The sequence below is a fragment of the Antedon bifida genome, chromosome 10, assembly GCF_963402885.1.
Source record: "Antedon bifida chromosome 10, ecAntBifi1.1, whole genome shotgun sequence".
Taxonomy (NCBI): domain Eukaryota; kingdom Metazoa; phylum Echinodermata; class Crinoidea; order Comatulida; family Antedonidae; genus Antedon; species Antedon bifida.
Genome location: NC_136235.1, coordinates 16,053,212 through 16,065,670, shown reverse-complemented (window position 1 = coordinate 16,065,670; position 12,459 = coordinate 16,053,212). Strand labels below are relative to the sequence as shown.

General features: G+C 37.0%; 1 protein-coding gene across 1 annotated transcript; it reads right to left on the bottom strand.

The window, feature by feature from the left end:
- Positions 1 to 2,503: 2,503 nt before the first annotated feature.
- Positions 2,504 to 11,371, bottom strand: LOC144854073 (uncharacterized). The gene is made up of 10 exons (XM_078711958.1): positions 11,079 to 11,371; positions 7,922 to 8,014; positions 7,526 to 7,578; positions 6,843 to 6,977; positions 6,217 to 6,345; positions 5,656 to 5,753; positions 4,873 to 5,343; positions 4,625 to 4,660; positions 3,946 to 3,981; positions 2,504 to 3,851 (listed from the first exon to the last, which is right to left on the bottom strand). Exons 1-10 carry the CDS (start codon positions 11,156 to 11,158, stop codon positions 3,654 to 3,656), a joined length of 1,329 nt encoding a protein of 442 aa, XP_078568084.1. The 5' UTR covers positions 11,159 to 11,371; the 3' UTR covers positions 2,504 to 3,653.
- Between the last annotated feature and the right edge of the window lie 1,088 nt (positions 11,372 to 12,459).

Here is a 12,459-nt window from a genome sequence, read left to right as displayed (position 1 = left end):
ACTATTGTTGTTTCTAGCTTACGTGATCCATACGGTTCCACACGGCTCCAAGCAGCTCGTCTGTGTACTTTCCAAAAGTAAAAGCTTGCTTTGGCTAACACTCTCAAAGCTAAGTCGTCCACAAACCAAGCGTTTGTGCAAATAAGCTCGCGTCGGACACGAGACGCAGTTTTCTCATTTATTCCCACTAAGGTCACAAAAGGGGCCTATCGTCGAAGGAGATAACTGCGAGAAATCTTAGAGACGCCGCCGTTGTTGTGTGCCAGGAGGAAGACTGAACCTTGCAACTAGTTCAGTGGCGATGTGAGTCACCATGGCGGACGTTTTGCCGAATGACACATGTAGGATTTGTCAATTAAAGTTGGCATGAAATGTGTCTTTGTTGTGTAGAAATTAATCAATGAAACTAAATAACAATATAGGCCTACTTTTTAAATATTTTATAGCCACCGGTAAAAGGTCTTTCCCAAAGACCAGTGTTATTTTAGAGGTGGGTATTAATAAGTATACTAAAGTAGTTGCCGGTTGGTGGTTTTGTACAGATACATTTTTACAGAGTGATACCGTACATTAATAATTTCCAACTGCCAGGTTTCATGGTAACGTTGTCAAGTTACATGAACAATGACGTTCGATTGATTGAACTCACGATTAAGCTGTATCGATGAACTAGCGAAAGCTTTGCGGCTTTATTCCCATTGGATCATCAAAAAGAAAATTTTCCTAATACTCTGTCTACACTATCAAACTTTATGTGACAAAAAAGTGTGATATGCCCATATATATGGTGACGTCATATTACTACCATATTTGGCCATATCACTAGCATATTTACAATTTACAGTATACTTAACACCGCAGGCGCGAAACATTAATTTTGAACCGCCCGGGTGATATTGTGACTAAAGGCATATCATAATTGGCTTAAATCATCATTGGAGCACATCTATAACTACCTGTATTAGCCAAATGGCTTAAAATAGACAAAATCATGGCTTAAAATAAACAACATCATGGCTATATTAAGAGGTACGTCAGTAATGTACATCATAGATATATATAGGCGAGGTACATCATTGTTAAGGCACATCACAGCTATATATAGACAAAACCATGGTTAAATATAGGTCTGTTTGCAGAGAGGTAATTATGTTTACAACCGGCAATATTTTATACCCATAATACCAACAATCGATAATATTTTGATCCAAGCTCTGTCTACACTATCAAACTTCATGTGACAAAAAATTTGATGTGCCCATGTATGGACATGATGATGTCACATCACTACCATATTTGGGTATATCACACTTTGTCAAACTAGTTTGATAGTGTAGACAGAGATTTACAGATTCCATCAAAACGTTAGTTAGGTTAGCGTCAATTAGGTGGTGGTATTTAAGACTGTATTCTTTGATTTTGTTACCGTATCGTATCAAGTTTGCCACGAAAAAATCAGCTAATTTTATCACGATTCAAATAATTTACTTGAAGGCCTATGCTTATCATATAATTAAAACTGTAAACTTTACTGTGCAACGCTGCGGTCAAAATTAAATTATTCTATTTTGATAGGCATATTATAATAATGCACTTCGAAATGATGGATGTGGTCGGAAACCCCATCTGTCTTTAAGGAAACCAGTCTATGAGTTCATGTGTAATTATGATAAGATGCATAAACTCTCTAAAGTTAAAAATTAAATACTTCTATAAGCTAGAATGTTCACACATTTGTATTTACTACTTTACTTCAAACTGAAATCATATTGATAAAATATCATAGGCCCTACTAAACAGAACCACAGATACAAAGCCTAGGATCTGATGTAAAAGAATGAATATGACTTACACCAGGGTAAATCTCTCTGCTTACACTACTGGCATGTCTTTTAGTGTTCTGTATTTGTGTACGAGGTATGACAAACAATACAAATACTGTACATTACGTAAGAGCAAGTCATTACGTCATATGCATAGCCAGGTGGTGATTTCACTTACAACAGTACCTCCTTACTGAGTAGGCACACAATAATTGTACAGTACCCAGGAATTTAAATAATTAGATATATAGCGCCTATAATACAATGTTTCTAAGCGCTTTGCAAACAAAAATAAATCCTTAAAATATCCTAAGATAACCAAATAAATGAAGAAAATCAGAGGAACCATTTAGGCCTACACCGTTCCATTCTCCAGCACTTTGGATATGAGAGATCGCCGGAACAGTATTCACGTGAGCTCGAGTGAAAAAGACACCTATCTATTGTAATCCACGTTTTTGCTAATCGGTGTTTTTATTGTGTGAATAGAAGATAGTTTGTTGGAAGTAAAGAGAAAACTTGATTCAGACAGCAAGCTATGGTTCAAATACTCTAAAAATACTGTTTTACAAAAAAACTAATCAGGTTGACCTATATTCCTCAATCACGAACAATTTTTATTTTTCAAATAATATTATACGGTACACTACGATATTCTACATAACTATTTACTGTGAGTATCGTATTATTTTGAACAAGAATATATGTTCATATATCACATACCAAAAACCAATTCATTATTTAGTTATAAATTAAAATGTTTCTTGAAAATGTGAATAAATATACCGGTACAACTGGAAATATTACGGCATAATACTGTACAATAGTACTGTCTCAAAACAGGCTGTTATGCCAACATTTAAGTTAGTACAATTTGCAATAAGTTACGAATGCTGATACTTATAATGTATAAAGGCCACTTTACACAGACAAGCGGTAACGGTAATAAAAATATAGATTCATAAAGCTTGGTTCCCACTAGTGAAAGCAACCTACGCAACGTAAAAAAATGCCCTTCCAATAAGTGTGTTTTCTCCTGCCTGCGTGAATCAAACCTGCGGGAACCACGCTTTACCGTTACCGCTCGTCTGTGTAAATTGGCCTAATGATACTTAAATCATGCTTAAATCGTCAACATTAATCCTTGTACCCCGAGAAGTTTAATTACTGTCGTCGCGTCGTCGTCGTCATTATAGAGCTTTCGATTGTACGACGACCTAAAATGTAGGATTTGTGACGTCATAATAAGGTAATATTAGCATATGTTATGGTTTTTCATTTTTTGCTAATGACTTTTAGGTCCATGTAAGACACCTATTGGGCATTTCAACCTTTTAGGTGTACGATAGTCGCGAAAAAAAAAATCGAAATCGAGATGTTATAGAACGGGACGACTTGGGACATATGACGTAATATCATCGTAAATCAAAAGCTTCTAGAGTCTCAACATCAGCGTCGCCATCATCACTTCGTACGTCATTCACGTCATAAGTACAGTTCAAAGGAACATCATATCTGTTAATTTTGTTATTTGATATCATAATCATCGTCACTATCATCATCGCCGAATTAAAATCCCTCTCATCATCATCCATCATTTATATCATCATCAGCAGCATTAACATAATAGGTCATCATTATATCAGCATTACGCATTGATAAATCGGTGTTTTCTCATTGTTCATTTTCCATGAGTATTTTAGCCAGTCACCAAACGCGTCGTGCAGCAAATTATTGGTGGCGCGTTTCTTCTATCGATCAAGGTGATTGCTGTAAACCGATGTTCCTGCATCGGGACGGCAGACAATTCATCACATGTTGGCGCTAACGTTACGATGGATTGTTTGGTTTCCTCCCAGAGCCAGCAAGATCCTCGTCATCTGTGGTCAACAGCGTGTTGTCGAGATTGTTACCAGAGATCATTGTGTTGAATTGAGTCGTTTTGCCCAAAGCCACCTGTAACTCAATGATGTCACGACGCAAGTTTGCTATCATATTTAGGACGGCTTCTCCGACAGCAGATTCACCCTATAAATAAAGCAGTATTTTATTATAAAAAATTCTTAATCACAAAAATAATAAAAAAGTAAAGTAGGCGTACAAAAATAGATAATTATCTTACCTTAGGACCTCTTGGACCGGGGACACCAGTTTCACCCTGTACGAATAAATGGTAAGATATGTTAATGTAAATGATGCATTAAGCGTGGTTCCCACTAGCGACGCAACGTAACGCTATCTACGCAACGTAAGAAAATGCCCTTCTAATAATTGTGTTTGCCCCCGCCTGTGATTGTGATTTGTGATTACACAATACATCACTTTGCGTCAATACGTCGCTGCGTTGCGTTCTAGTGGGAACCACGCTTTTGTAATCATGATATCAACAAAATATTATAGTATAAAGCATCCGATTCTGCACCCTAACTGACTATTGAAAGTCATCTAGAAACGAATCTATGTGTATTAAGTACTTTTAATACACATGTTATTCCTGTAACCAAATTCGTATCTAGACGACTTTCAATAGTCAGTTAAGATCTATCTAGTGACAGCTGCAATATTTAGTGCATATCCTCAATATGGCGAGCTTCTAAAATTGGGTTGCTGTGGGTTTGATGGGAAGATATTTCAATTGTGTGCAGGTTTGTAATACATGCACACGCACTTTACTTTGTATTGCTCAGACGCTTGCCTTACGCAATATAGGAGGTTATAGTTAAAGAACATTTCGTTATTCTACATGATATGGAATACAGTCAATGTATCTAGCCATCATTTACTATTGGAACGTTACTCACCTTCTGGCCAGATTTTCCTGGGGGACCAGACCGTCCCTAAAAATGAATAAGAATTTAGTCAATATAGTATATGTGGTGTGTATAACACGTCGTCTCTCCAGTACATTTCTTGTCGGTATCCTAAAACATATAGTATAAGTTTAGGCCTAGATCTAGAAAAGTGTTATAGTACATTTGCACATGTTCCAACCATATTAGAGTACCGTACCTTATGACCACTAAGGTTACATTAATATACACAAACGTACCTGCGGTCCTCGTTTGCCTCTTTTTCCGTCCATAATTTTGGATGTCGTAGGAGTTCTTCCTGGTATACCAGGAAGTCCAGGCACCCCCGGTGGACCAATACGCCCCTTCAATCCTCTCTCGCCAGAAAAACCACGTAAACCGTGCTCACCCTTGTCACCCTTTATCCCTGTATATCCTATAGGTCCTGTGTGACCTCTTTCTCCTCGGTAACCTCGTTTACCCTCAATGCCTCGAAATCCCATTTCTCCTTTCTGACCTCTTAGACCAGCAGGACCTGGTGGTCCTTGAGCACCAGGTAGCCCAGACTGACCTGGTGGACCTGATGGCCCAGGTGTACCCGTTTCACCCTTAGCCCCTGGTGGACCTATGCTACCCGGCGGTCCTGGAAAGCCCTTTGATTCTTTTTGAGGTGCAAAGTTGATCTTTGGTTCTTTTTCTTTGGCGTTTTCTTGTTGTATCATGAGAAGTAGCTGGAATTAAACAAAATCAATATCATTTTGGTCAATTTATAAAATAGCAATCTGTGGTTTACGTGGCTAGCTGTTAACGTATAATGGAAGAGTCAGAGTCAAATAGGTGACCAGCAAGATTATTTAAACTCAAATTACCGGTGTTAAAAAGTCAATCAACGAAGAACAAAAAGGCCTTTTTATATGGGCCCAATCAGGCTTAATTATTTACAGGATGTGCTACCTACCAAAGTTAGCGATAACTGTAAGCCTACCCATGAAACCAACTTTCTCGGGTAAATAACTATACCAAACCCTGTAACAGCTTCTTACCTTCTTTTCGACGTCCTGAACTACTGTATGTAGAAATGTAAAATTACGACAACTTGCATGGCAAACGTCTTCCTCTTGCTCTATACTCTTTGATTTTGCTGAGGAACAGAAAAATGATAATTGAAAGAAGGGTGATTACAACAATATTGTACCACCAATCCTTAATCTTAGAGCGAAACAGCTATAGTAGTAAAAAATAATAGCAGTATTGGTTAGTATATTGTTTGAAGGTTTGCATGGCGAAATCAAATGTTGATATAAAGTTTGCGGTACACCAGGTATATTTGTTCTGAAGAGAACTGTTGAGTTTCTCGACGTTTGATCAATATGCTTTGATCGTCATCAGGAGTGAGAATTCTCAAAGTATATTGATCGAAACGTCGATAAACTCAAAAGTTCTTTTCAGAACTAATATACGTGTTGTACCGCAAACTTTATACAGTATTGGTTAGACTGGGCTTATGGCCTGTGATGTAATGTCACATAATGAGACATATGTGACACTGTATTACATAATTTGCCTATGACACTGGTCAAATTATACTTTAAGAGCGTACTTACGTAATTCTATACAGCTTCTTCCATCTGCTGCCACTTTGAAATCATGGTTACACGAACATCGATAGCTACCTATGGTGTTGATGCAGACTTGTTCGCATCCTCCATTTTTAAATCTACATTCGTCCAGATCTGTAAACATAAACATTATTATAATATATCAGTAATGTTTTCATTATATTGCTATTTTTATTGTTTTCATTTATTGTCATTGAGTCGAGACGCCGAGCGGTTAAGAAGCAGGGCATCGCAAAACCGAAGCCATAAGATCGGCACAGTTTCGAGGCTCTTCTCGACAATGCCTGGTGGTCAAGCTACAACTCCACCACAAAAAAAAAAAAATCATAATTTTAACTTACCAGTTAAGCGTGGTTCCCACTAGAACGCAACGCATCGACGTATCGACGCAAATTGCTGTATTGCGTAATCACAAGTGGGAACCGACGACGCAATAATGCTGCAATCATCGCAGGTTGATTTCACGTAGGCGGGGGAAAGCACAATTATTAGAAGGGCATTTGCTTACGTTGCGTAGATTGCGAAACGTTGCGTCGATAGTGGGAACCAAGCTTTAATGTGTAATCGTCGTCAACCGTCCACAACATAAACGCATGCTGCGTATAACTTACCAACGCAGTAAGGTGAAAGACCAGCTCTATATTTGGTTTTGTCGAACATAAAGCCAGAGTAGCAGGTGCACAATACCCGTCCAAAGTTATTCGTGCATTGCTGTTCACACGGTGTATCGGCACAGACGTCCATCTCTAAGAACATAATAAAATCAACTCTAGAATAAAAAAGTTTATACGACCAAGTGCAAATATCGTCAGGCGAAAGATGGCACAGCTTTAATCAGCGGGCCTGCTGAAAAGAGTGGACATAAAAGAAGCAATGTATTGCGTATACAGTAGGCCTAGTCAGTAGACGAGATGCCCCGCAGTTTATTTTTTTAGACATTAGTACCGTACGAGAATCGAGTGGCATTTGATGTCTTTAAGGTCTTCCTCTAGTTATAGACCACTAAAAGCTCAAAGTTTAAATTTTATCCTAAACCACTGGTCATAGCGGTATTCAATATCTTTATATATTTATTATGTTTTTATCATGAGTACAATATGATAGAAGACATATTTCTGGGATTGATAAACACCATTCTAATAGTTTGATATCTCGATATATCTTTTAAGAGTATTTTGAAAAAAAGGTTTATCGTAGGCCTTAACAGGCGTCTGAAGTGCTTAATATAAAACTTTCAATACACAGAATGATTCTTTGACTAACGATAAACATACTGACCATACGTCAATCATACCTTCTGGGATGCAATGTCCGTTAACATATTGGTACCCAGCACAACAGCGCTTTCTAAAAAAAGAGTTAAGATTTATGCAGTGTCTCATTATAATACAGTAATATGGTTAAATTTATTTTCCATCATGTCTATAAACCAACTTTGTAACATGCACAACTCTTTCATAATAGTGCAGTATGTGCATCATGCGTAACGCCCACTGGACCACTGTTGTGTCCTTTGAAAAAGGGTTGTCCATAGTGTTAAAATACATATTATTGCCACAAGTTCGTTTAACAATGTATGTCTATAATTTCACAAGTTGAAATGTTAATATTTTACATTGTATTGAGTACAGTATTGCATTGTATAAAATGTATACTGAAATATAATACAATCTATAGTCTTTCTACTAACCTTACGCATCTGTCAATTCTTCCGTCTGAACGGGGACAAGGATAAAATGTCGAAATTATTTTACTTCTTGGACATATTTCTGCAAGCTCAGTTCTATAGAGAAATATGAATTGAACATAATTGAAACTAGAAAAGAACATGGTGTATTAAAAAACCAAACAATGTTTGCAAGTTTTGAACGGGCGCCCCCTTTGGCTATTACATCACAGGGAATTTCCCTTTTTAAGCTATCAATCATTGAGTGGCGTTGGTTTCGTCATCACTTTAATAGACGGCAACAACGATTGTCGATACTTTTTCTCAAACAAATAAAAAAATATTATTATTTATCAATGTACGCGCTGGTTCTGTTACGTCTTGTAAATATGGATTGTCTTGTTGTACAGTAAGTACCGTGAATTACCACAAAATCACGACAGGTTCTTAAGCTTGGTTCCCACTAGGACATAACACAAGGACGTAGCGTGTTGACCAATCACACGCGACTGTTCGAATAATCCAGCGCATGAGATTGGTCAAATCACTTTGCGTTGCGTTGTTACGTCCTTGCGTTGCGTCCTAGTGGGAACCAAGCTTTACACATAAGTGCGGCCCTATATGTAATAGCAAATGCTAGTCTAATTGGGACACTTATCTTAATATCAATACGCCAGTAATTCACATTTCCTATTACTATTATATTTTCACGTTTATAAATACGTATGCGAGGCCTTGAATTTCCCATTCGGTCACGGGGAAGGGACACTGTTATCTGGGTCAATTTGAAGAAGCGGACTGTCGGCTAGTCAATCTTTAGCCGCAGTAGTTTACAAACACAGTAATTACTTCTGACACTGCTAGCGGCTGTACTAATGCCATTAAAAATAAACATAATCTCTCGACTGTGGTCTACATCCCAAAACATGGCACAAAGGGCTTAGCAAATGTATATATTATCCTATGAAAGTTGCTCTAGGGTCATATAAACTAGAACGTTTCCTATCCTCGTTAATAATTCCCTGCAGCAACAGGTCTACAGCAGTAGCACGACCGAATCTATAAAATCGGTTTTATGATATAATCATGGGTCATTCGGTCATGTGGGAGTTTTTGCAGCTTTCTGTTGTCTTTGGTGGCTGGTACTTTATCATTTATGATATTTTATAATATTAATACAGTAGTAGTCTATATTATTCTGTATTGCGATGATAATCAAATGATTGGAGGAAATGTGGTCTCCATAGGAGGGAGTGTGCACCTGCAAGTTCACGACTTTAGTGGTACTGTAATAATCAAAACAGTAGGCCTAGTGACAAATAACAAGTGTATTTATTGACACATCTAGGCCTAACATTTTATACTCTTTTTCAACACACGCATATTATATATTATTTCTGTACAAAATAATTAAAATCAATGAGCGCGCGTTAATATAGAAATAGAACTGCAGATGTGTTATGTGACGTCATGTCTACTCTCCCAGTGTAAAATTCCTGGGTTGTAAATAATTCAATTCGTGTACGTCTATTGGGATTTCAATATTACGTTTGCTCTGTCTACACTATCAAACTAGTTTGACAAAAAAAGTGTGATGTGCCTAAATATGGTAGTGATATACCCAAATATGGTAGTGATGATATGACATCATCTTGTCCATTATATGGGCACATCACATTTTTTTATTAGATAGTGTAGACAGAGCTTTGGAAAAAAAATTCCGACACTTCTGAACATTAATGTGATTAGGCCTATGACTCATTCTTCATTGCGAAAGTGATTAGGATTGGAAACCCTTCTTAACATTTAGTCTTATATGGTTGTCAAAGTTAAGCTTGGTTCCCACTAGGACGCAACGCAAGGACGTAAGCGCAACACAACCGAATTAACCAATGACAAGTGACAGTAAGGATAATCCATCGCGTGTGATTGGTCAAGTTACTTACGTTGCTCTTACGTTCTTGCGTTGCGTCCTAGTGGGAACCAAGCTTAACTTTAACAACCATATTTACTTTATTTCATTTTCACATAGGCATACAGACACTAATTTCTACATAGACCTATAGAGACGAGGAATAAATGTGTTGTAGGCATACTGAGCTCACTTCAATCTACTTTTTAATTACCTGTGCAAAAGTGTGTAGAAATACCAAGGTTGACAGTCGAGCATTTAGATCCTTGAATATGCCCATTCATTCATAAAATATTAATTTAAAGGAAAGCCTCGTACGATTGTAAAGTTCCATCAACTCAGCATGACCTAAGAGCCTACGTCTTATCAACGGAACACACATTGATGCAACAACATATTTCAACAATATTCTCAGCGTTCCCGGTTGACCTGAACATTTCGTATTAATACACCAGTTTATTGTTTTAAATGCCTTGATGAATTCTAAATGACCTAACGTCGTACCTATGCCTGGGCACTGCTAATGTTTAAACATGAATGTATCGTACTGATTGAGAACCTATCACAGAGAGACACGGAATGGTACAATGTAATGTGCTAATCTGTTTTAATGTATGGCTTATGTTTACAACACATTGCCTAATGAAATAATTTGATTATTAGTCAAGAGCATTGTCCTCTATTGATTCTACTACTTCCAATATTATATCATATTGTTGTATATTAATTATTATAAATGAATATCCAATATGTAATGCAAATCTTTTTTATAATGATGGGTGATTTAGTATGGATTTGTAGAAAATACGAAGGCATTACGTAATAATACACTAGTTTACTTTAGAACACATTCCTTTAGAATTATGTACTCTTATTTCCAACATTAATTTTGTATTGAATTGACTATTATTATAGGTCTATAATCTGTACTGTCACTTTTTTTAACAATTATTTTAAAATGTATACAATATACATAATATTTTTACCTTTATTTATATTTTTTATCGTGACCTACTGACCAACCCATGAACCTTACTAACTACATTATTTTGGTTCGTTTATTTGGATTGATGCCGATCATCGCCAACGTAGTTTATGGATACCTGTTGTCTGTCTGCTGACATACGAACAATACGGTAGCTGTCCTATTCCATAAAATCTATGGGAAATTGTGTACATTTGGATGGGGGAAGGTCTTACCCACCCTGCCCGAGCGTGGTTAATGAACACAATTTACCTGCAAAGTGTATGATAACTATAAGTACTTACTTTGCTTGAACGCCCTCTGAAATTACATCGAAAAATACAGTTGAAAGAAAAACAAATATCCAATATGTAAACATCATCATAATAAGTGAATTAAAAATCCTCTAAAAACAGCTTTTATAAAAATATTGAATTGCATAGGGGCGGGACACCGTGTTCACAGCGACTGCTGAATTGGCTCGGATACGCTCACCGTAAAATGACCGATGTTTTAAAAACTGTTAAATCACGGCTGTTCATTGTAAAAATGTTGAATGAGCCAATAAACGTGAAGCATTTGCTCTTTCAACTAGGATTATAAATAGTGAAATATTCTACAAACATTTCTAAGGCATGACCCCCACGGTCCTCGGATAGCGACTGAGTATTCACAAAGATACAGGTTACTAATACGGCGGCCGGGACAATGTCACAGGAGGAATAAAGCAATTGTTTAATCATTTTCCGTTTTTACACCTGCTCGTCTTCACAAAGTGAGGATATAAGAGCATCCGAATATTACTGTCTGGTCACATGACCTATATTGTGTGGTTAATAACTATACTTTGAAATCCAGTGTTTTCAGTGCCGAAATGAAATTATATCGACATCATAATTAATTTAATAATTGGAATTATCCGATACAAATTTAATAAAATTGAATTTATAATTCAGTCATCGAGAAATTAAAACGCTAGTGCAATACAAATGCAAAAGTATGATTTTTTTTAGGATGAATAAATATTTAATTGTCTCATAAAACAGGAGCAGCACCTGTTCGATTCATGCCTGTGTCAAAGCACACCCAGGCGTTCACAATTATAAACGGACGGGCTAGCTTGAGGGGTAATTCAATGTACTGAGGTGGTGGTAGTGCTGAGAGAAAATCAGTGTTTAATTATTTCGATGCATGAGTGCAGGTTACACATGCGAATTACTTTGTGTAAGGCTGTCCTGCTTCTTGCACGACTGTGAGCTTCATTTAAAAATGTTACGAAGACAAAGGAGAAAAGAGTTTGGTGGTTGATTAGAGTTTAGTTAATTATCAGTCAGTTGATTGGTGTGTTTGTTTGCTGGCTGAGTGATTGGTTGGTTGTGATTGGTTGTGATTGGTTGTGATTGGTCATCCCCAAAACTTTAGGCCTATAGAAACGTTTTGTACCGTACTTGCATAAACTTCTTCTATGGAACTAGTAGTAGTTTCTTGATAACCAAACTATGGAGGTATACCAAACTTTAGAATACACATCCAAATGTTGTTGAAAAAGCACATATACAAAGCTGTCGTCTGTTCTAAAACCCTCAAGGCGTCGACGTATCCTCATCACAATTGTTAGCACACGGTCAATTGTTCCGACACATGAGGGTTACGCCAAATTTGATTACATCTGCGGTTGGTATTTTA